The 24669-nt window shown below is 43.3% G+C and overlaps 3 protein-coding genes across 4 annotated transcripts; 1 reads left to right on the top strand and 2 right to left on the bottom strand.

Annotated features, from left to right (window-relative positions):
- Positions 1–3476: 3476 nt before the first annotated feature.
- On the bottom strand, positions 3477–15709 carry LOC115161217 (phospholipase DDHD1-like). 2 transcript variants are annotated; one of them, XM_029712135.1, is made up of 13 exons: positions 14587–15709; positions 14184–14366; positions 13326–13454; positions 12295–12442; positions 11551–11660; positions 10996–11102; positions 10493–10752; positions 10265–10343; positions 9999–10148; positions 9675–9739; positions 9239–9420; positions 7236–7484; positions 3477–3734 (listed from the first exon to the last, which is right to left on the bottom strand). In XM_029712135.1, the coding sequence occupies exons 1-13, from the start codon at positions 15377–15379 to the stop codon at positions 3550–3552; spliced, it is 2640 nt and encodes an 879-aa protein (XP_029567995.1). In that variant the 5' UTR covers positions 15380–15709; the 3' UTR covers positions 3477–3549. The 2 variants fall into 2 exon arrangements, with proteins under 2 accessions (XP_029567995.1, XP_029567907.1); XM_029712047.1 differs by having other exon boundaries at positions 14163–14366; positions 14587–15708.
- Positions 15710–15764: 55 nt separating this feature from the next.
- Positions 15765–19784, top strand: LOC115161391 (cell growth regulator with RING finger domain protein 1). The gene is made up of 6 exons (XM_029712380.1): positions 15765–15976; positions 16655–16794; positions 17782–17962; positions 18280–18427; positions 18677–18784; positions 19095–19784. The coding sequence occupies exons 1-6, from the start codon at positions 15798–15800 to the stop codon at positions 19431–19433; spliced, it is 1095 nt and encodes a 364-aa protein (XP_029568240.1). The 5' UTR covers positions 15765–15797; the 3' UTR covers positions 19434–19784.
- Positions 19785–19910: 126 nt separating this feature from the next.
- Positions 19911–24048, bottom strand: LOC115161325 (26S proteasome regulatory subunit 10B). The gene is made up of 14 exons (XM_029712258.1): positions 23926–24048; positions 23381–23460; positions 23228–23267; positions 23079–23131; positions 22894–22961; positions 22622–22736; positions 22424–22511; positions 22063–22124; positions 21840–21963; positions 21551–21612; positions 21116–21236; positions 20709–20789; positions 20535–20606; positions 19911–20420 (listed from the first exon to the last, which is right to left on the bottom strand). Exons 1-14 carry the CDS (start codon positions 24008–24010, stop codon positions 20302–20304), a joined length of 1170 nt encoding a protein of 389 aa, XP_029568118.1. The 5' UTR covers positions 24011–24048; the 3' UTR covers positions 19911–20301.
- Positions 24049–24669: the final 621 nt, after the last annotated feature.

The raw sequence follows: 24669 nt of genomic DNA, 5'->3' as shown, positions 1-24669 counted from the left end.
AACAAATTAGAAGTCACGTGGGAAAACTGATTTATTGGGTTGAATCTCATACAATAATTCATTTAAATTTTGGTTTACCATCATTCTTTATAGGCTTACTCTTTGCAGGTTGCTCTCTTAAAGTCATACTTTAAACAGGAAATCAGCAGTAAAAACAATAACAACGGCACCCCCACTCCTGGTTTGGTAAAAAGATGAGGGATTGTGCTGGATAAATGTATTCACTCTCCAGTCCATAGACAGCTGTGTATGTAAGGAGCCATCAAAAGTATTGTTTTAACCATGTTTTGAAGCTATATGGTGTCTGTTTCCATTTTTTGTTTACAAACATTGTAGAAAAACAAGCTTATATTTTGGGTTCTCATGGATTGTGACAGTTGAACTAAGCTCATGAGACATTTATAAGTTATATTCTTCAAGAATCAGTGGGTACATATCATTCATTTATAAGTCAAAAAAAGGATGTAGTAATCGATGATTTCCCCTTTAAAAACTTGAATTTGCCATGACACTATTTCCAAAGCTCACTGATATGGCTCGTCTTTATTTATTCAAAAGTAGGCCTAATGTTGAATGAACTGAGACCACAGACAGACAGCTGTAGAGATATAGTTTAATGTAAAACAAAAGGTTTACCAAGGTTAAGCACCACGTCATTAATTTGAAGAGGGAACGAAAAAAAATGGTTTCCACTAGTTACCACAGCCAAAAGGTCAAAATTGGCTATCGTAAAAATGTATGAAAACAAAAATGTGCTTAAGGTTATGGTTAGGCATAAGTTTAGCAGGGTGGTTAAGGTTCGGGTTAGGGTTGAAATCACATTTTAAGAAGATACATTTTAGAAATATGCGTGTTTTCTGACTTTGTGGCTGTGGTAACTAGTGGCGACCGTTAAAACGAGTGAGCAATGAGTGGATTGGACAGTGAGTGGAGAGGAGAGGAGACATGACAGAAAAATAGTGTCCTCTGGTGGAAGGCAACAGGGGCTACAGTTGAAGGGTGGACAACCCACAACACAATCACATTTCCTTAGCACAGGAGGTTGGTGGCACCTTAATTGGGGAGGAAGGGCTCGTGGTAATGGCTGTAGCGGAATTGGTGGAATGGTATCAAATGGTTTCCATGTGTTTAAGCCATTCCATTTGCTCCGTTCCATCCGTTATGAGCCGTCCTCCCCTCAGCAGCCTCCACTGTTCCCTAGGGTACAGTACTTAATTTTGTCTTGAGTGACAACTCTATGCAAAATTAAGAGAAGACATCTATGTTACTTACACGTTATGGCACATGAATGGGTAAATTGTATCCTAAAGACGATGAACCTATCATCTCTATAAGTGTAACAGTGACAACAACCCACTGGGCCCACACTGGTTGAATCAATGTTGTTTCCACGTCATTTCAATGAAATGACGTTGAACCAACGTGGAATAGACGCTGAATTGACGTCTGTGCCCAGTGGGACGACATGTAAACAAGGATATGCGGAACCAAGGAGAGAACCATGGGTAAGACTCACTAAGAGGTTTCTCAATACCCTTTCATACTACAGAGCCAAACGATGCTGTGTTGTACTGGCCTGGTCTGGTTATGCTAGAAAGGACAATGTGAAAATAAAATATCTGTGCCAGCACAGTTTGATTTGGGTTGGCCCTATAGTGGGAACCAGGTGTTGGAGCAAAGGCATGGGGGTGACAGAGTAGAATATCTAGGAATCTGACAGTCTGATCTAACAAGGGAGGCTTTCAAACACATCTGAGGAGAAATGAAATAGCTAACATTCACAAGACAGTAAAAAGTAATCCTAACAACAACAAAAAAACTCTGCTGTGTTTACACAAATCATATTAAAAAACTTCCTGATGGCAAGCTTTATTCTGGCAGAGAGATCTGATGTAAGTGATGTCATTCGATGTTAGTGTAATTACTTTGCTAAAAGCCTTTAACAAATGAGCCTGCTGTAATCCCTCACTAACAGCAAGACATTTATTTGAACCTTTATTTAACTAGGCAAGTCAGTTAAGAACAAATTCTTATTTACAATGACAGCCAAACCCGGACAACGCTGGGCCAATTGTGCAGCACCCTATGGGACTCCCAACTGTAGCGTCACGTCTTGCACTTGAGATGCAGTGCCTTAGACCGCTGCGCCACTCGGGAGCCCAAGCAAAGCATATTCCTCCCTGTCTATGTACATACTGCATGCTTTGTTTTCATTTTGACCTAAATCGTTATTGATTTTAATAAATATATTGTATTAGTACAGTGTATTATCCAGTCCTCTCCAATGCAACTCTTTAGTCACCTGGATGTAAATAAAACATGTTGCATGGGTCCTTCATGCCTGTGTTCCTCTTGTTTTACTGTTGTCTGTTTGTTGCCTGACTAGAAAGTTACAGCGTTATGTGCAACATGTCAGCGTTAGTAGTACAAATGGATACAGTAGTGCTCTGTTGGATCAAGACAATTCACGGTAGAACTAAAACAATTCTGTGATCTTCCGATGGATGGATCAGCCAAGAGACCGAACCTGCCATTAAGTTATGAGACATAAGCAAATAACTGTATTTGGCAACTTTGCTCAAATTGTCTACTCAACATTAGCATCTTTTCATCATCCCTTATAGAAACGTTCAGTTAGTTAGTTAGTGTAAACATGGTACCTCAACATATCATCATCGTAGCAGTACAGGTAGTCTACAGAGCTACATTCTATTTACTCTACCACATGCTCAGGTCCAACGACCTCATCAATAAAGCAGCATTAACCCTAGCCTGGTCAAACCAGACTGAATGGAAAAAACGATGTTTAACCAGGCTACTTCAGACCTTCCCTAACAATCCACTTTGATCCACCTAACGAGTTGAAATCAAATGTGTTTCAATGTTCTGAGGGATGGATTTGGATGTAATGCTCTCAACAGGCTAAACATCTAAATGAGTGTTGACGCTGGGAGTTGTGAGAGGAGAGGTTGGGCTAGAGGCATGGCTACAGTTTCAGGAGTCACACAGACCCTGTCAAAGCTGTGTCCGACACCAACACAGTCACTGCCGAGTCCAAGATAATGAACACTGACAGATGCTTGGTCCTAGAGTCATCATTTTGTCACAGGAAAGAGGAACAGTCTTCGTTGAGGTTGGTGTGTGCCTGGGGGGTAAAGTCTTCAATAAACCCACAGGGTGGGTATATGAGGAACAGTCACTATTAGGACCATAGGGTAAAGGGTACGGTCTTTGACGGGATGACCACAGGCTGACCACAGGCTGACCACAGGCTGTGAAGTGGTCTCTGATACACAGTTATGTCTAATTGGTCTGGTCGCAAATTTCTGTGTGTACACTGGGAGACTATTATACGTGTTGAGGGAAAGGGAAAAAGAGTGTGTGTGTGTGTGCCTCTCTCTGTGTGTGTGTGTGCGTGTGTGTGTGTGTGTGTGTCTCTCTCTCTCTGTGCGTGTCTCTGTGTGTGTGTGTGTGTGTGTGTGTGTCTCTCTCTCTGTGCGTGTCTCTGTGTGTGTGTGTGTGTGTGTGTGTGTGTGTGTTGGCTGTGGGTTAGGATAACTCTGGGTTATCCTCAGAGAGCTGAGTGGGATACCCCTGTCTATACATGAAGCTGAGAAGAAACAGTGCCACGTCGTGTGAACACCAATAGGCTGTGTGCGAGGTCACCGCCGACCAATAGCGGCTCTCCACCATGCCTTCTCGCAGCTCAAAGTCAATGCGCCTCTCCAACTCCACTGTAACACAAAGAATGACAGAGTTAAAACAAACACTTGTAATACTAGCCATAGATACGGTAACCAAACAGAATTAAAAAAGGCAATAGGAAAAGGACATAGTTCATAGTAAAGTTCACGGCTGGTTTCCCATAACAATATGACGGAGCAGACCTGGGTTTTTCAAACACTTTATATACAAACACTTGACTTAGCTTGAGTTTGTACTTTTGGTTATGTTACAGGGCAGAGATTCTAGATTTATTCACTATGATACAGGTTTGGTTATGCTACAGGGCAGAGATTCTAGATTTCTTCACTATGATACAGGTTTGGTTATGTTACAGGGCAGAGATTCTAGATTTCTTCATTATGATACAGGTTTGGTTATGTTACAGGGCAGAGATTCTAGATTTCTTCATTATGATACAGGTTTGGTTATGTTACAGGGCAGAGATTCTAGATTTCTTCATTATGATACAGGTTTGGTTGTGTTACAAGGCAGAATTTCTAGATTTCTTCATTATGATACAGGTTTGGTTATGCTACAGGGCAGAGATTCTAGATTTCTTCATTATGATACAGGTTTGGTTATGCTACAGGGCAGAGATTCTAGATTTCTTCATTATGATACAGGTTTGGTTATGCTACAGGGCAGAGATTCTAGATTTCTTCATTATGATACAGGTTTGGTTATGTTACAGGGCAGAGATTCTAGATTTCTTCATAATGATACAGGTTTGGTTATGTTACAGGGCAGAGTTTCTAGATTTCTTCATTATGATACAGGCTTGGTTATGCTACAGGGCAGAGATTCTAGATTTATTCACTATGATACAGGTTTGGTTATGCTACAGGGCAGAGATTCTAGATTTCTTCATTATGATACAGGCTTGGTTATGCTACAGGGCAGAGATTCTAGATTTATTCACTATGATACAGGTTTGGTTATGCTACAGGGCAGAGATTCTAGATTTATTCACTATGATACAGGTTTGGTTATGTTACAGGGCAGAGATTCTAGATTTCTTCATTATGATACAGGTTTGGTTATGTTACAGGGCAGAGATTCTAGATTTCTTCATTATGATACAGGTTTGGTTATGTTACAGGGCAGAGTTTCTAGATTTCTTCATTATGATACAGGCTTGGTTATGCTACAGGGCAGAGATTCTAGATTTATTCACTATGATACAGGTTTGGTTGTGTTACAAGGCAGAATTTCTAGATTTCTTCATTATGATACAGGTTTGGTTATGCTACAGGGCAGAGATTCTAGATTTCTTCATTATGATACAGGTTTGGTTATGCTACAGGGCAGAGATTCTAGATTTCTTCATTATGATACAGGTTTGGTTATGCTACAGGGCAGAGATTCTAGATTTCTTCATTATGATACAGGTTTGGTTATGCTACAGGGCAGAGATTCTAGATTTATTCACTATGATACAGGTTTGGTTATGCTACAGGGCAGAGATTCTAGATTTCTTCATTATGATACAGGTTTGGTTATGTTACAGGGCAGAGATTCTAGATGTCTTCATTATGATACAGGTTTGGTTATGTTACAGGGCAGAGATTCTAGATTTCTTCATTATGATACAGGTTTGGTTATGTTACAGGGTAGAGATTCTAGATGTCTTCATAATGATACAGGTTTGGTTATGTTACAGGGCAGAGATTCTAGATTTCTTCACTATGATACAGGTTTGGTTATGCTACAGGGCAGAGATTCTAGATTTCTTCATTATGATACTGGTTTGGTTATGCTACAGGACAGAGATTCTAGATTTCTTCATTATGATACAGGTTTGGTTATGCTACAGGGCAGAGATTCTAGATTTCTTCACTATGATACAGGTTTGGTTATGTTACAGGGCAGAGTTTCTAGATTTCTTCATTATGATACTGGTTTGGTTATGCTACAGGGCAGAGATTCTAGATTTCTTCATTATGATACAGGTTTGGTTATGCTACAGGGCAGAGATTCTAGATTTCTTCACTATGATACAGGTTTGGTTATGCTACAGGGCAGAGATTCTAGATTTCTTCATTATGATACAGGTTTGGTTATGTTACAGGGCAGAGATTCTAGATGTCTTCATTATGATACAGGTTTGGTTATGTTACAGGGCAGAGATTCTAGATGTCTTCATTATGATACAGGTTTGGTTATGTTACAGGGCAGAGATTCTAGATGTCTTCATAATGATACAGGTTTGGTTATGTTACAGGGCAGAGATTCTAGATTTCTTCATTATGATACAGGTTTGGTTGTGTTACAGGGCAGAGATTCTAGATTTCTTCATTATGATACAGGTTTGGTTGTGTTACAGGGCAGAGATTCTAGATTTCTTCATTATGATACAGGTTTGGTTGTGTTACAGGGCAGAGATTCTAGATTTCTTCACTATGATACAGGTTTGGTTGTGTTACAGGGCAGAGATTCTAGATTTCTTCACTATGATACAGGTTTGGTTATGTTACAGGGCAGAGTTTCTAGATTTCTTCATTATGATACTGGTTTGGTTATGTTACAGGGCAGAGATTCTAGATTTCTTCATTATGATACAGGTTTGGTTATGCTACAGGGCAGAGATTCGAGATTTCTTCATTATGATACAGGTTTGGTTGTGTGGTTTTCTGGGCCACTGTGCTCTGGCTTCTTGGTTGTATTGCCGGGTTACTGTTAAAGCACTTTCTAATAAGGGTTTTACAAATACATTTGATTGGTTGATTGATTATGCCTGACAAACTAAATCAAGCACACCTCAAGTATTTAGTATTTGCAATACATATTTGATCCAGGTCTGTGATAGAACAGTAGGGTAGGTGCTTCGGTTAAATAGATCTGTCATAGACAGGGATGGAACTTCCTGAAAGAGATTCTCCGGTACTTTTGTATACTTTTTAGCCAGTAGTTCTGAAAGTAGCGCTCACGAGATAAAAGTGGTCCACGTAAATTGCGTTTTAGGTCACATACAGTATGTGCAGATATGTGTACCACTTCATTGCTCTCTCTTGCGTGTTCATCTTGCTAGCTGTCACTCAAATGGCGAGTAGCTGAAGCTCATTGGCTAAAACTCAGATTGCTAGGGGGCTGGCCCACGTGGGGGAAAATGTAGGGAAAATGGCAAAGCACAGCTTCCAGAAAAACGCTTTCCAAATACGCGACCAGTACAATTTTATTTGTTGGCTAATTGAGGTAAGACAGTAATTCTGCTCATAGATGATGCATGTAGAGTATGAACTACACATTGTTACATCCAGCCCAAAGCAGGACGTTTAAAAAATACTTAGTAGTCGCCAAAGTTCCCGGAGTATGTCTTTAAGGACTTTGGGCACTGACCAGCCAGGCTAATAGACTGCAATCTTTACCAGCCCAGGTCCAAAATCTGTGCCATGCGATAATTGATAAGACAACATTTCACTAACCGTTAGGCTAGTTGGACACATTTTCTACTAGCCCGGTCTGAAAAGTACTAGCCACGGGCTAGCTTGATTTCCATCCCTGATACGTACATGTGGTGTTGTCCAGGATAGCTGAGGTGGACCGAGATATGGAGGACTCTACTTCCCTTGTCTCCTCTACTACAGGTAACTTCTCTAACTCCGTAGCCACACCCTCCTCTCCTGATACGGCATTATCCACCTCCAAGACCCCGCCCTCTGAATCGGAAGGCTCCTCCTCCACGTTGCCCACTTGACCACTTGAGCGTGAGAAGCGGGAGAAGAAGATCCCGCCAATGCCTTTCCCGAGACTGGCCGCACCTGCCGACATGGAGAACACAGTGAAACTCAAACACAGACAGACACACACACATACAAACACACATACAAACACACACAATCACATGGAGCAGCACAGCACAGCACAGGACAACACATATCAATCAAATAATGTGTCCTCACAGATATAGGCAGGAAAACACAATAACATTTATACTGTACATAGCACACCCACACATTTACAAATCATTACCTTAGATTTGGTCCGATACAGCAAAGTGTTCTTTAAATAAAAAATATCTAATCCTGAATAAAGGAAATATATGAATCAGAGGTCCTCTAGTGTCAATCCCTGTGATAAGACTTAATTGCTCTCCATTGATTTGTTGAGGCTGTGTTTTCTGGACAGTGATTCAGCTATGCAAGCTACTTCTGTTTCAGCGAGATCAAATTACATCTTTCCACAAAATGACATATATACAAAAGTATGTGGACACCTGCTCGTCGAACATTTCATTCTGAACTCCTGGGCATTAATATGGAGTCGGTCCCCCCTTGACTGCTAGAACAGCCTCCACTCTTCTGGGGAGGATTTTCACTAGATGTTGGAACATTTCTGTGGGGACTTGCTTCCATTCAGCCACAAGAGCTTTAGTGAGGTCGGGCACTGATGTTGGGCAATTAGGCCTGGCTCGCTGTTGGTGTTCCAATTCATCCTAAAGGTGTTGAGGTGAGGGCTCCAGAGAATGTGTTTCCACTGCTCCAGAGTTCAATGGCGGCAGGCTTTGCACCACTCCAGCCGACGCTTGACAATGTCACATTGTGATCTTAAGCTTGTGTGCGGGTGCTCGGCCATGGAAACCCATTTCATGAAGCTCCCGACTAACAGTTCTTGTGCTGACGTTGCTTCCAGAGGCAGTTTCAAACTGAGTGTTGCAACCGAGGACAGACAATTTTTACGCACTACAACACTCAGTGGGCCCAAGGCAGAGCCTTTGTTGCTCCTAGACATTTCCACTTCACAATGACAGCATTTACAGTTGACCGGCGCCGCTCTAGCAGGGCAGACATTTGACAAACTGACTTGTTGGAAAGGTGGCATCCTATGACGGTGCCACGTTGAAAGTCACTGAGCTCTTCAGTAAGGCCATTCTACTGCCAATGTTTGTCTATGGAGATTGCATGGATGTGTGCTCGATATAATACACCTGTCAGCAACGGGTGTGGCTGAAATAGCCGAATCCACTAATTTGAAGGTGTGTCCACATACTTTTGCCTATGTGGGTGGGTCTGTCCTTGACTAAACCCAAACAGCCCACTCTCTCCACTATGACCTAACAGCCCACTCTCTCCACTATGACCTAACAGCCCACTCTCTCCACTATGACCTAACAGCCCACTCTCTCCACTATGACCTAACAGCCCAGTCTCTCCACTATGACCTAACAGCCCACTCTCTCCACTATGACCTAACAGCCCACTCTCTCCACTATGACCTAACAGCCCACTCTCTCCACTATGACCTAACAGCCCACTCTCTCCACTATGACCTAACAGCCCAGTCTCTCCACTATGACCTAACAGCCCACTCTCTCCACTATGACCTAACAGCCCACTCTCTCCACTATGACCTAACAAAAGAAGGCGATTTCAGGAAAGTCCAAAATAAAAAACAACAACAAGATAAACAAAGAGCAAAGTCTAAATAGCAAGGAGATAAAAATAAAGAATCTGCCACAGAAAGTCCCTACGTCTCTCCCTTCCTCCCCCCCTCTCTCTCCCGCTCCCTCTCTCACCCATAATGCTGGCTTTCCCCAGGTTTGTGATGGACTCTCCGTAGTGTCTTCGGGTCTGAGGGGGGGAGGTACAGGGGCTGGGGAGGCTCTCCGTGTCTGAGATGGATGCTCTCTCCTTCAGTGCAGGGTTGAGCAGCGTGGGACGGATCTGGTCGTACGGTGTCGGACTGCATGTGTTATACCTGTAGAACCCGGTCACAATATATACATGTCATTCCCTAACACGGAAATTCCTGATTCATACAACACTGCTCCAGGGGTGCTGCTCTGCCGCCAATTATTTGCTGTTCCCAATCTGTGTTTGTGTGTGTTTGTTTGTGTGTGTGTGTGTGTACTGACTGTGAACTAATATATTCAAAATAACATTAAATCCACTACTCACCAGTGTAACTCATTCTGACCTATTCTTCTCAAACATACTCAATCCACTACTCACCAGTGTATTTGGACTGGTGAAATGTTACTGTAGTTCTTTAAGATCAGGGGCTCCAATCGGTAGGCCTGAAAATACAGCCATGGGTCATCATTAAGCACATCCATCATGCCATCAGCAATCTCGATATTGGAACCCAGAACCAATTCTTGCTGCGCTAGCTAGCTAGCTAGCCGCTTGAAGTGATTCTGGAGGCGGAAATGGAAGCTGAGCCTCTACCAAAGCTTTTCCCCTTTCACCTTCCAATCCTTTATAGGTACAGTATACCATCAGTGACTGACTGCATGACTGAATGACTCTACTGTCTGGTTCAGTTGGTTGGCTCACCACAGGGTCAGTAGGATGAAAGACGTTGAAGAGACGTTGGCAGATGGATTTGGGTAAGATGTGATCCTGAGTCACGTTGTTCCCAGGTCGGATCCCTCGTAACGCCAAGAACACGGCCAGGGGAGAACCCATGCAGAAAAAGTTCTCCACCTAGAAGCAAATAAACGGCGCAGAGAACATCAGAGGATTACAAAGGGTTCATTCCCAGCTCAGTAGGTCTGTCACAACAATGAGAAGAAATGGAATAAAGAATATGTCGACGTCACCTTAAATTTCAAGGCTGAAGAAGAGCCTTCAGATGACGGGGATTGCAAACCAGCAAACTGATTTTCCAAATCTTGTAACCTTTTAGACATGAATGCAACACAACAATAAATTAACATAAAGATTTAACACTGGGGACAAATTACAGTGGGCGACTGGGTGACCACTGTGTCGTGTTCATCTGTTTGGTGCCTAATGAATATGACCCTGGCTAGTGAGTGTCTACCTACCTGAGTCGTGTGAGTCTCATCTCCTCTTGTAGTTGACGCCCCTGACAGCTTGGCCAGCGCTCTTGCATCTCCTCGGGGTCGGCCCATAGTTCTTCATGACGGAAGCGTACCGGATCCCAGCCTGTCATGATGTCGAAAGTGATGACACAACCCAGGGAGTGGGACACGATGGACACCTTGCCACTCTCCCCAAACTCAGGGTTCCGCATGCAGAAGAGGCTGTAGAGACGATTCAGCTCCTGAGTTAGACCCTTAGTGATCTACAGAGACAAACAGTGGGACCAATTAGATTGTGTGTGTGGCTGAGAGTGCTTTCTGTGTGGGACTGTTCAATGCAACACATGATAAGTGTGTGTGTGTGTGTGTGTGTGTGTGTGTGTGTGTGTGTGTGTGTGTGTGTGTGTGTGTGTGTGTGTGTGTGTGTGTGTGTGTGTGTGTGTGTGTGTGTTTTCTGTGTGGGACTGTTCAATGCAACACATGATACGTGTGTGTGAGGATCTCACCTCGTCTCTGTACAGAGGGCTGGTGTAGTACATGATGTCCATGGCACTGCTGTTGAGCATGTCCCTGAGTCCACGGACCTTGTCTGGAGTGATGGAATCCACCGTGTCTACAACCATCACACACACACACACACACACACACACACACACACACACACACGAAGTCATGAACAAAGAACACATTTCAACCCGTCTGGCGAGAAGCCCAGTCCAATACAGCATGTACAGTAAACAACTGTTGTATTGTTGTCATGCGTTACGGCTAAAGCACAAACAGACCAGTGGGTTAAGTTGTTTGTCTTCATTACACAACAACAGCTGTTGTTACTGCATTTACATCTTAGAACTAATTGAAAGTGAGGTCCAAAGTAGATGTTGAAAAATATTACACAAGCACATACAATGTTACTCACATGATAAAAACAGACACCACACCCTGCAATCTATGCTACCACAGACAACGTTTCCACCAATTAGGTGTTCAATCTATTCACAGACAACGTTTTGACCACATAGGAGTTCAATAGGTCACAAAGTGGGTGTGGCCACACATACCTCCATCCAGGCACAGTTTGGACCTCCACTCCACAGGAAGGAACTCCACGTGTCCTGTGGAACGATCTGAGAAATGCTTCTCCTCCATCTTCCTAGCAGCCTCCCTCATCCTATAGACGAGTAATGGCACAGATACAGATCCACATTAACAAAAAATACATCACCAAGAATATTTGGTAATATTTCCTATGAATACCCTCCTTGTGAGGCATTATACATGCATTATTAATGCATCAAAATGCAAAACATACAGTATGTGACTACCACAAAACATGACTACCACAAAACATGACTACCACATGAAGCTGGTTGAGAGAATGCCAAGAGTGTGCAAAGCTGTCATCAAGGCAAAGGGTGGCTATTTTGAAGAATCTCAAATATAAAATATATTTTGATTTGTTGAACACTTTTTCGGTACCTACATGATTCCATGTGTTATTTCATAGTTTTGATGTCTTCACTATTATTCTACAATGTAGAAATTAGTCAAAATAAAGAAAGACCCTTGAATGAGTAGGTGTGTCTAAACTTTTGACTGGTACTGTAGGTGAAAATAATTGCTCATTAACAATGGTTCCGTGAGAACTTTAGATTTATTCCTCCAATGTTTGGTATACTTTCTCTGCTCACTTTCCCCATAATAATACTATATTATAAACATATTAGATTGTATAAAACCCGTTGACAGGGTCTGAGAGAGTTTTATACCATATCGTCACTGAGTTCCTTGTTCCTGTAACTCACATGCTTGTGTTCCTGATGATGCGGCCCTGGTCCATCTTCTGGCCAATCCCGTGCACCACAAAGACGATGTGTGTTGTTTCGGGCGGGGTGTCCTCGGGCGCTGCCTCCTCCACATAGCCCCGATGGAGACGCGTCCCACTACTGCCAGCTGAGGAGGAATTAAACCAGCTCTTTTACCGTATACATGAGCACAGGGAAACACAGGGAAGAGCAGGAAGACCCGCTGGAGAAAACCAACTGATTACATTATACCAGAGTTGACAACTGAACGGTACAAAAGATCTGTCACGCCCTGACCTTAGAGATCCTTTTTATTCTCTATTTTGGTTAGGTCAGGGGGTGACTAGGGTGGGTACTCTAGTTTTGTATTTCTATGTTGGCCTGATATGGTTACCAATCAGAGGCAGCTGTATCTCGTTGTCTCTGATTGGGGATCATATTTAGGCAGCCTTTTCCCACCTGTTGTTTGTGGGATCTTTGAGTCAGTGCATGTAGCACATCTGTCGTCACGGTTTGTTGGTTGTTTCTTTGTTGTTTGGTTGTAAAGTTTCACTAAAATAAAATGTGGAACTCAGAGCACGCTGCGCCTTGGTCCTTCTCTACACACAAACGTGACAAGATCACCCATTCTCTGCTCATTAATGAGTCACTCAATAAATTGCTGGATGTTTTTACATTTTTTGTTGTTGTCATCCTATCCATTTCATATGTTGTATGCGCATGGATTTCACTTTGTATTGAACGCCAGATTAGTGTAAATAAAAACTTGATTAGCCTACTGTAACTGTACAGTTATGTACGGTACCAAAACAAAGTATTTGAAATCCCACGAAAGACTGCTAGTTCTTAGTCAGGATCGTTATGAGATGAGACATTATAAGGGGTTCATACATGCTTATGTCAAGTCTTACAATACATTATAACCATAATAGGATGCATTGTACCTGCAGGTTTTAAGTAAGGTGTTACATACCATATTGTAGGCAGTGAAACACAGAGGATTCCTATTTCATGTCAGTGGGGATACAAACCTTTGGAGAAGCCCAGTCTCTGGGTGACAGTGCGTGCGATCTTGGAGGTGGTGGCATCACTGTAGAGATACACCTCGTCCACACTGTGCCAGTCCACATGGCTTCGGCTTAGTTTCAAACTGTGGATTGCTGGAGGAAGACGAGGAACAGTAATTAACACAGACCTATTAACTTCATTCCGTTCATGTGAATTAAGTCTCCAGTGACGTTTGGAGAAGTCCCACTTGCACACACTTAAACAGTAGTCATGTTCAGTAGTTACTAAATGGAAGAAAATGGTCCCAAACAGATATGAACTTGTCCAATAAGAATCGCTTGTTTTTCTTTTCTGCAAGCAAAAAGCTTTAAAACATGTTCCTAAGGCATACCCTAATGAATATGACACAGCTCTCATGTATGTTGTCAATCTGCCATTTTTCCTTCCATTTTTACTATGACAGTTTGTATTCACTTTCAGGTGAACCTATGAATGTCCACCTGGTTTCGACGGAGCTCGGCGAAAACGAGGTCAGCTGACCAGAGCTTTCTTTGTGACGCTGGCCTAAATGGTTCGACAGTAAAAAAAGACAGCCTACACACAGTATAGTGACTCACTTACTGTAGTGCTGAACAGTAGCCAGTGTTGTCTGTAGTTAGGTACAGGGACAATGAAAGCACTTGGGAGCAGCATGCCACGTGCGATGTTCTAGCTATGTTTTGTTCTTTCTTTATTCAAAGTGTTTGTTTTTGGGTGCAGAACCAGTGGGGTGTGTGTTCATTCATACCATTCACATACACCCTTCATCGACACTGTCACAACCGACGCCCCACACGGCAGCACGCCCATGTCCCACTTGCCATTGAGTCCATCCACTTTACCATCCTTGTTGTCCACTGTGGTGGTCACCACTTCAATGGCGGCCTCGTAGGTCTCCCTCGTCTGGTGCCCCCTGAAGCGGGCAAGGTGCTCCAGCTCGATGAGGTCACTCTCGTCCTCCTCAAGGGGAAGCCACGTGCCGTCGACAAACCACTGACCCCTCATCACGGCAATACGGTCCTGCTCTATGGACATACAGAGGGATCACACTGTGGTTATGGTGATGTCGAATCAACTCTACTGAATGGGCAGTATCAGTTGCTCAATCTGTGCTCTGACAGGTTCGGGACTGTTATGGCAGCCGTATTGAATAGAACTGAGGACCGGTGTGATATAATCAGGATTAACATGACAAACAGTGAGGGAGAGAAGAATCGTCTATAGTGATAAGAATAGGCTACTCACGGTTCCAGTAGACGGGGTAACATTCCTTATCTTTGACGTCCACTTCGTAGAGACCACCTCTGACGCAAACAGCCTCAACGTTTACACTTATGGAATCCAGGTCGAGTTCATCTTTCTCCCATTCTCTGTCCCCTCCAACCTCTGCGTCCCCTGTCGTCCTCTCTGCTTGAACAGCTCCCCCCTCTGCCACATCTTCCAGTTGGGGCTCGGAAGCCGTGGCCGACTCACTGGCATCCTCTGGTTCGGTGGTGGGACTCAGACATTTGACCTTACAGGGATTTAGTTCACATAATTTACGGTAAATTACTTCAATTTTCAAAGAGTCGTGTCCAACGAATGGTTTCCACGTTCTCTTGTCCTCTTTGTAGAACCATCGCACTTCCTCTGGTCCCAGCTCGGTGACGACCTCCCCGCGGTGCCTGGAACTGGTGGAGCGGTTACGTTTCTTTGTAGTCACATTCCCATCACTTTCGCTGTAGTTCAGGTCGTTTGTGATATCCAAATAGTTTGTCCCCGAGTCGGGGAGAGGATGATAGCCCGAGTAAGCTTCCTCCACTAGGCCCAATAGCATGCTGTCCTGAGATAAACGGTGATCGCCTAGCAGCAGCGGAGGCAGGTGTATTTCCAAGCCGGACTGGACCGAGTCCATCTCCCCGTGTATATTCTCTCCCATCGGGTCCTCGTAGCAGGTCACAAACACATCATTGGCCATATCCCAGTCATTGCTGCTCACGGAATTATTATCCGAGCTCAGTTGACAGGATGTCGACTTTATGTCCTTAAAATTGCTCATGACTTGACAAAAAAAACAGCCTATTGTCTAATTAAACAATATAGTCTAGCCTACGTCCTCAACCTTATTTCTCTGTGCCTTTTGCTTACCTAATGGTTTGTCATAGATAGGTCCAGGACTAACGGTTTCAAAACCTTCTCCTTGCTTATTACCACAAATGCCACCATCTGTGCGCCGGTTCATCCACTCTCCCAGAAATAGTCTACCGAAATTGAGACTTATTGAAATGATTGAAATATAGATCTACTGGCAGGAACAAAGTGGGACTCTGGGGAGACTATCTGTTCACCTATTGTATTCGCCCTCCTATCTGCGGTTTGCTTACTACAGATGGTCGGCTAAGTGCTCCTCCCAAATGCGCGAAAAAATGCGCATGAGGGCATGTGCACAGGACACCGTAGTGACGGAAGTGCCTGCTATGGAGGATACGAATGTATTTTTTATCCACGGGTTTGATCATAAATCGGTTTATTTATCGTTAGCCAGATTAAAAATGGCAGCCGTGTTTTTAGTTATGTTGTATGAATATTCTCCTTTATTTTACATTAGTGTCATATCATTATGTTTCGTTGTTACCGCCGCCATGGTCCTCGGCTGGTAGGTTTATCAAATTGCCTTGACAACAACATTAGGCTATGGTTATTAAATGAAGGGCTTATTTTAGCCTACACATAACGTTGCTAGCTATCTGTCATATCTGTGCCGACATTTAGAAGTCAGTCATGTTTATATTCTGTTCAGTAAAGTCCAATTCCTCCTCTCTTTCGCTGTAATAAAGATGGGAAAAGACGTTGATCGTTTGACAGCACACCATTATTGCTACATTGACACCTCACGTGACAAAAATACAGTGACGCAATGTTCGGCACGCGAGAAAATGAAACGTAGCGTTGGATGAACGTGGGCCTGCGGAAATGGAACATGGTGGCATAGCCTCTGAAGTGAACAGCAATGTTCACTTTTCTGCACTGTTGTCTACTCGTTTTATTATAACATTAAAGTGGTTGGCAGAATTTTGTAATTCATTTATAATGTTCTACACAAATTGTCATACTTTTCATAAGGTTGGCTATTGGAGAGCGTTCTTTTTTATATATATCATCCCCAGAAATGGGATTATATAAACGTTTATTTAAAAAAATGGTCTGCGTGCAATATCAATTTGTCAAGTTGTTATGTAGGCGAATTCGACAATCTCGTCTGATTTCTTATACACACAACATAATGGAATATCTCCATTCAAATGTTCTGTGCTGTTCACCTCGTCCCCCATAGGTTTGGTTTCGATGTCCCAGTGATTCTTCGTAGCTCTGATGAGACTGAGTCAGTCTTGCCTGTCCCAGAGAAGAGGATGGTTCAGGTGACCAACCCCTTTGCCCTGGAGATGGGGACCTCTGGGGTGGCCTCTGTTACTGGTAAGAGAGCATACAAGGACAGTTATAATGCAAAACACCACACATAGGGCCAGATTCCTGAACCCAGATTTACCCTCCAGGTCCAAAAAGCTATTTCAATGGACATTCCGGGGAAACGGGCCCATATAGTATAGTGTTATATTAGGTCTATGCCCCATACTATGTTATAGGTGTGCCGCCATCAATTATATATAAATGTAGATTTTATTGCATATTATAAACTGGGTAGTTTGGGTCCTGGATGCTGATTGGATGAAACAAAAATACTTCTGTACTGTACTATTTATGGTTGTTGCCAGTTTATAATAGCAATAAGGCACCTCAGGGGTTTGTGATATATGGACAATATACCACGGCTAAGGGCTGTTCTTAGGCACAACGCAACGGGGAGTGCTAGTACACAGCCCTTGGCCATGGTATATTGGCCATATATCACAAACCCCTGAGGTGCCTTATTGCTATTATAAACTGGTTACCAGCGTAATTAGAGCAGTAAAAATAAATGTTTTGTTATACCCATGGGATACGGTCTGATAGACCACGGCTTTCAGCCATCAGCATTCAGGGCTCGAACCACCCAGTTTATAATTGAGCAATAAGGCCCGAGGGGGTGTGGTATATGGCCAATATACCACGGCTAAGGGATGTTCTTAAGTGCGACGCAATGCCATTATAAATTGGGTGGTTCGAGCCCTGAATGCTGATTGGCTGACAGCCGTGGTATATCAGACCGTATACCAAAGTATTACAAAACATTATTTTTTCTTCTCTAATTACGCTGGTAACCAGTTTATAATAGCAATAAGGCACCTCGGAGGTTTGTGGTATATGACCAATATACCATGGCTAAGGGCTGTATCCAGATACTCGTCGTTGCGTCACACTTAAGAACAGCCCTTAGCTGTGGTATACTGGCCATATACCACACCCCATCGGGCCTTAATCATTCAATCAACAATGAATCATTCATTATTTTCCTCCTTCCAGAGGGTGTGTCCCTGCGTCCATGCTGCCTGGAGCCCTGTGTGCTGAGCTGTTACTGGGGTTGTGGTGTCCATGCCCTCCAGGGGGCGCTACAGACCCACCAACACGGCCCCAGCAGGCTCAGCACACCACAACAGTTCCAGGAAGCCCTGCACTTCCAGTACCACCACTGCCAAAGTTTCCAGTATCCTTCTCAGGGGCTATAATCTGTTAATCTGTGTCATTGTTGCTTACTTAGTTTAGTATTATTAGTACATGTTTTGTACATGTGATGGTCCGATTTGATATTCAGGTTCTAGAAGATATTATTTTCTCATGTTATGTTTATCCTTTATGATATATCGCAAGTTTCATTGATGTATTATGATATATCATGATGTTTAATTATTGTGATATTTAGATGTTACACTAAGATTGAGGATGGATGGAGTACATGCAAGGCTGATTAATGTCTTTCAGTTCAGTTTCATCATGTATTTCACCCCTTAACCAAAGCTTCAGTATCAGTGGAGAGGACAGAGAGGAGCACTACAGCGAAATGCCAGCTGAACTGAGGATCACTGATTTTGGTCATTTGCCGCGGGAACGTTATCCCCTGGTGGCTCTCCTCACACTGGCTGAGCCTGAAGCCAGGGACACATACAACATTGTGAGTATGACCGTCATGGTAACACTTGAACATGTGTAAGCTGGAAGTAGAAGCCTAAATGTTGTTGTCCATTAGTTTACTCCAATTAGGAGAGGGGTGGTAGTGTTAGGGGAACATAATGAAGGAAAATATATGAAAACAATAAACACCCCGGTAGAAGGTATGCTCAGTAAGTTTAACGGTACCTTCTCTGCGTGGGTGTTGTCCTAGATGTGACACTCATCATCCCTCATGGTTCCTCTCTCTCAGGCCGCCAGTGTCACCGTAGTCCATGTTCCAGATGATAAATACAGCCTGTCGGCACGGATCCTGTTTCAATACCTCCTCACGGCACAAGGGAACATGTATGAGTTAAAGGTATAGCTTTGTTTCTTTATTCATCATTTATTCATCCAGTCCCATTGAAACAGAAATATATGTTTCTATATAGTGGGCAAGGGCTCAGTGAGATTACAGTAGCCTGTCATCACTTTCTTCTGATATTTGATTGTGTTCCATTATCCATACTAGCTTTCCACTTAGAATGCAGGCCAATACATTGCTTTCTTCTTAGTGGTATGCTATTGTGGATATTGGAATAAATTGTTGGCTATTAAGAGCAAGTCCGATGCTGGCAGTTGATGTTCTCGTAAATGCAATGGTATCTGTTGTCTGTTTCCTCCTCCAGTCACTCTTTATGTCAGCTGAGAGCATGGGGTTGTCAGGGGCGACTGACCCCACCCCTAGCACAGAGATACCACCAGAACGACAGGAAAGAGAACATGGAAAGGAGGAAAAGGAGAAGACACCAGGAATGGAAGATGAAGAGGAGTGGTCAGAGGAGGGAAAAGCCAAAGACTGTGTTGTGTGTCAGAATGCACCTGTTAACCGTGTTCTGCTACCCTGCAGGCACGCCTGTGTGTGTGACGGCTGTGTCCATCACTTCCAACACTGCCCCATATGCAGAGCTTTCGTATTGGAGTCTTTTGCCCTGTTCCAGAACTCCCCTATGGAGGAGGAAGAATGAGCTGTGATGTAGCAGGTCAATGTCATTAGAGTAGCTGTATGGTGGCCAGGATGTGCATGAGCATTATCACTATAGGTGCTGGTCCAATACAGATATAATAGTACTGTTTCATGGGAATCAGTGTTTATCATAGAATGGATGTGATATGGTTTTACGCCAAAGTCATCTATTGGACATTTCAAACTGTTGTAGGGCTGTGAGCATATACATTTTATTTTATCACGTTGATAGTTGTGGTGTAAACTATTCCTTGAACTGTTTGTAAACAATGTAGATATGGAAAACCTACTATTTGTTTTATGTGTAATGTATAGATGTATTTTATTTATTATCAATATACCATACATTACATTTTTATTCTCCTGAGCATTGATCATTTGTAGGGACAGAAATTATTAATTACATTTTTTGGAAATTGGCAAAGAAGCCAAACCCGGCATCACAGATTTATCGAGGTAAAAAACAGCATAACAGTGATCAGTATGATAAAGTTTTTAATATGGCATACTCCTTTTGTATGCTTTTACAGATACAGCCGCTTCAATGCAACAGTATTGTCTCGTTAATATAATCCTAAATACTGGGCAGAAATGTAACACTACAAGAGGGTAGAGACACAATGTATGCATGTCCCATATCTGTAGCTGTTCTGAGGTCACGTCTTGGCAACTCTGTATAGAAATGGTTCTCTGATAAGAACAGATCCCTAATCCACTTTTCCCCCAAGAAACTTTTCTGCATCATACAACTTGGCAAAAAAAAACTGGTGAGAAGAAAACAAAAAACAAAACAAAAAAAATGGTTTTACTGGTGAGAACGCCCCAACAGCAAACCTCCCCCCTACCTCCCTACGTTCACATATAAACATTTATATGGGCTTGTAGTCCAGCTTGGATTCAAGCTTCTTCGAATCGGCCACCTTGCGAACCGCCTTCATGAAATCCTCTTGAGTGACGTACTCGTGATCGGTACGGATTGCAAACATACCTGGTAGACCGAAAGAGACCAGACTTAGGGAGATCAAAACGCGATTGGATTCAAGAAAAATCACAGTTTTTGTCAAGCTAGACTGATAATGTACGAGTTAGTCATGACAGCTACCTGCTTCAGTGCAGACGTTTCTCAAATCGGCCCCGTTGAAGCCATCCGAAAGCTTCACGATCGCTTCGTAATCTGAGAAGAAAAAAAGCCAACACCTGTTAAAAGGAAACAGTACCAGAAGTCTAAAACATGACTTCAACCTAATATGTCCCAGCTGTGTTCAAATCAACACACCTATCTCTCCGTGTTTGGTGATGGGGCCAGAGTGGATCTTCAGGATGTCCAAACGGGCCTGTTCATTGGGCAGCTCAACGTCTGTTGGAACAGTAGAAATAACCACGTGTCATACCATAGAGATTTACATGTGTTACTACCTGGTTGTAAAAAGAAGGAAGTGGAGGGGATCATTGTGACCCTACGTCCCAAAGGGGATAAGGTCCTGTATGGCTCAGTTGATTCAGCATGGCCCGTGCAACGTCAGGATTGTGGGTTCGCGTCCCGGCGGCACCCATGCGGAAAATGTATGAAGCATGACTAAGTCCCTTTGGATAAAAGTCTACTTAATGGCATATATTATAATATGATGAGTAAGCATGAAGCAGACTGGGTGATGATGGACAGAGGGAGGAGGAAGAACCTACGGATCTTGCGGTCCAGTCTGCCGGGACGCAGCAGCGCGGGGTCCAGGGTGTCAGGCCGGTTGGTGGCCATGATCATCTTGACTCTGTGCAGGGTGTCAAAGCCGTCCATTTGGTTCAGCAGCTGGGTGCACACAGAGATAAGACGGTGAAAATCCAATTCAGCGAGGATTATCTGCCATGGATCCTAATAATGTTAAACACCTTACAGTAATACCCTTCGCTTATTGAAATGACAGTCAAGCTTACTGCAAGCTACACGTCATTGAGTTGTCTTATCTTCAACATCCCCACAATATATTCTGTACGGACCAAGCCACAGAACCAGGTCTTTCCCCAAATAAACGTTTTATTGAACCATCACTCATAGAAAGCAACGTCTGTTGAACAATATCAATTCTATGTAACATATCTAAGTGTTATGGTCGCTCATTTTACCTCCATCAGAGTCCTCTGGATCTCTCTGTCAGCTGACGTGCCCTCTGAGAACCTTCGGCCCCCTTGGAGAGAAAAACAAGTATTTAACTTACAATACATTCCCAGTTCCCAGACACTGCACACAATGCTGAGCAAAGGGAGAAGGAATAGATATGGCATCAGGGTTCAGAATGCTTAGCCTGGTCCCAGAACTGTTTGTGCTGTATAGCCAACTGGTTGATAACGACCATAGCAGTTGGCTATACAGTGCAAACTGATCTGGGGCCAGGCTACAGCTCAGGATGCTCACCGATGGCGTCTATCTCATCCATGAAGATGATGCAGGGCTGGTGGTCCCTGGCATAGTTGAACATCTCCCTGATGAGCCTGGCACTCTCTCCAATGTACTTATCCACAATGGAGCTGGACACAACCTGACACAGTGGGACACAGTGTCAGCCAAGTTTCTCAAAGAATGGTGAAGAGAGTCAGAAAGGCCAGTGGAGTTAAACAAAGTGTAGCCTACAGGTCACCTTGAGGAAGTTACAGTCCATCTGACTGGCCACCGCTCTGGCCAGAAGAGTCTTTCCGGTGCCTAATCAAAAGATAAGTGCATAAAGAAAACCTATGAATAAACCCTCAGGACCTCAGTGATGTAACTTATTTGCATTATTCAGGGTGAATCTCAAAAGTCTCCGTGATTCGCCGCACCCTTTATTCCTTGACCTCCTTCTCAAAACACATTGGAGGAGAAGGTCCGAGGGGCGGGATCTTAGATCTTCTCATCCAATGTGTTTTGAGAGGTAGGTGAAGGAATCAAGAACATGAGAAATCAAGGAAACACTTGAGATTCAGCCTCGGTCTAGAGTGAAATCCTGCTAGATAGTGACTTACCTGGAGGTCCGTAGAGCAGGCAGCCCTTTGGAGGGATAATCCCCACCCTCAGGAATAGCTCAGGGTTGGTCAGGGGCAGCTCAATCACCTGGAACACAGGGGGAAGGTCGTGTATAAAACCTGACTGGCTCAGGAAAAACACGTACCCCCATTTTCTAAGAATATCATAAGTGTACAGTAGGATGTGCTAGAAGTTACCTCTCTCAGTTCACGGATCTGCTCGGCCAAGCCCCCGATCTCTGAGTAGGAGATGCTGCCTGGGTCTTCATGGGACATGTTGTACACCAAGGGGTCCACCTCTCTGGGCAGATATCTGAGGTGGGGAAGGGACATGTTAACTGCCATCACCAGCAACATTTAAGGCTGACATACCTTTTACTTGGAACATTTTCTTTCAGTAGACTGAATTGACAGTTGCTCAATAGCTGTGTGTGTGTGTGTGTATGTATGCGTGCGTGTACAGTGCCTACCTCATAATGGTGAGGGTGGTCATGTCCAGGGCCACTCTTGTGCCTGGTTTGAGCTGGGATTTATCCAGCTGTGTGAAAATGACAGATAGATGAGCTCCATTACAATCATGGAGAGGTGACACTGACACTCACTGAAAGTAAATAAATGCGGATGATACGAGGGTGCGTCATGGCTCAAGACTTACTTGTCTGCGGCAGCCAACAACATAGCGAGGTCCATTGGTTGCCTTGACAATGACTGAAGACAGGAAGAGAATGAACATGACATAATATGTAATGCGAAGGGTCAGACGTATATAATGAGTCAGAGGAAGATTGCAATGTTACAACTTACATTTCTCCTCTGTCAGCTGTTTGAGCACTTCACCAACAATCTGCATAAGTATTACAAGAAGTTGCAGTTAAAATCCATTCTTTATGATACGGAGACAATTTTAGTACACTATTGCCGATCAATAAATCATGTTGTGTGAATACACAATTTTACCTGACCAACACTTTGTAAGGCCTTCAGGTCATTTTCAGATTTTTCATATTGTTTTGTCTGTTCCTTGAGCTGTTCCCTCACTGAAAACACAGGATACAAGTATGAAATCAAGCTATGTAACGTTAGCAAGCTAGTTAACTTTAGCTAGACGATAGGGCTGTGCTCTGTTAGCTAACTAGCTAACTTTATTCTAACTAGTTAGCTAACGTTAGCTGATCATTTGTTATTGTTTTAATGTTCAAGTTAAATTCTAACTACTATTGTTAGCTAGCGGTCTTGGCAAATAGCTGGTTAAATAGCTTGCTAAGCACAGCGAATACACTTCAATATACGGTTAACTGCAGCTGTTTTGGTAGCTAGCATTTTGCTAACGCGTTAGCCGGTTGTCATGACCATTCATTTCTATGGCCGATTCTACTGCATGACAAAGCGAGTTAGCCAACAACCGATTAGCTAACTGGTAATGTTGGTTATTTTAGTTAGATAACCCCTTTTATGTGTATTATTTTGAAATATTGACAAAGGCAAGCTAATATATCACTTACACTCTTTTAAACGTCCATCAATCTCTTTATGTTCAAGTAATCTTTTTCTGTAATCTTGAAGTCCCTTTTCTCTGGTGTCAGCCATTTTGCCTCTATGAATTATGGGAATTGTAAACTACTTCTTCTTCTGTGGATGTTATATGGCGGTTGGCAACCAACTTTAAGGTGCATTACCGCCTCCAACTGGACTGGAGTTTGAACCAGAGACAGTGACCTTCTGTGTCCCAGTCTCAGCCTTGTGACTACACTTTCCTCCCTTCTCTCTCGGCCCAAGGACCTCCCTGCCCCCACCTTTTCCTGGATCTTATACAGGTGTCTTCCCTTACTCTCCCTGTTCCACAACTCTTGCCACTTATTTTTAACCACTGTTCTTATTAATCCCTTGGCTTCTGTTTTACTGATGGACAATTCCTTAGGATGTTTAAGAGCCTGCTTGGCAATAATATCCACTTCCTCATTCCCCTCTACTCCCACATGAGCTGGTACCCAGAGGAACATTACAAATACCCCCATCTGTTTCACCCTATACAAGCACTGCAAAACCTCATACAATACATCCTGTCTGCTCTGTGACACAAATGAATCAGTGCTGCACAGAAGTCAGAGCAGATGACTACCCTGTCTGGCCTCACCTCCTCCACACACACTGCAGCCAATAGTATGGCCAACAACTCCATTGTGTAAACAGATAAATGATCCGTTGCTCTTTTTGTCACTGCCACCTTAAACTCAGGAACACTAATA

This window comes from Salmo trutta, chromosome 1 (assembly GCF_901001165.1).
Source record: "Salmo trutta chromosome 1, fSalTru1.1, whole genome shotgun sequence".
In the NCBI taxonomy this organism is placed as follows: Eukaryota; Metazoa; Chordata; class Actinopteri; order Salmoniformes; family Salmonidae; genus Salmo; species Salmo trutta.
The sequence above is the reverse complement of the archived record's forward strand: the minus strand, read 5'-3'. Positions and strand labels throughout refer to the sequence as shown.

Bases quoted from the DNA above. Each gene is read 5' to 3' on its own strand.
- LOC115161217 (XM_029712047.1), bottom strand. From the start codon at position 15,379: ATGAGCAATTTTAAGGACATAAAGTCGACATCCTGTCAACTGAGCTCG. The intron at 11,103-11,550 runs GTATGTGTGGCC...TGATGGTTGTAG, and splicing joins CAAACTGTGCCTGGATGGAG to ACACGGTGGATTCCATCACT. The intron at 9,421-9,674 runs GTGAGTAGTGGA...CGGGTTCTACAG, and splicing joins TCACCAGTCCAAATACACTG to GTATAACACATGCAGTCCGA.
- LOC115161391 (XM_029712380.1), top strand. From the start codon at position 15,798: ATGGAGGATACGAATGTATTTTTTATCCACGGGTTTGATCATAAATCG. The intron at 17,963-18,279 runs GTATCCTTCTCA...CCAAAGCTTCAG, and splicing joins CACCACTGCCAAAGTTTCCA to TATCAGTGGAGAGGACAGAG. The intron at 18,785-19,094 runs GTATAGCTTTGT...TTCCTCCTCCAG, and splicing joins GGAACATGTATGAGTTAAAG to TCACTCTTTATGTCAGCTGA.
- LOC115161325 (XM_029712258.1), bottom strand. From the start codon at position 24,010: ATGGCTGACACCAGAGAAAAGGGACTTCAAGATTACAGAAAAAGATTA. The intron at 23,268-23,380 runs GTAAAATTGTGT...ATACTTATGCAG, and splicing joins CCTTACAAAGTGTTGGTCAG to ATTGTTGGTGAAGTGCTCAA. The intron at 21,613-21,839 runs GTGAGCATCCTG...TTTCTCTCCAAG, and splicing joins GGATGAGATAGACGCCATCG to GGGGCCGAAGGTTCTCAGAG.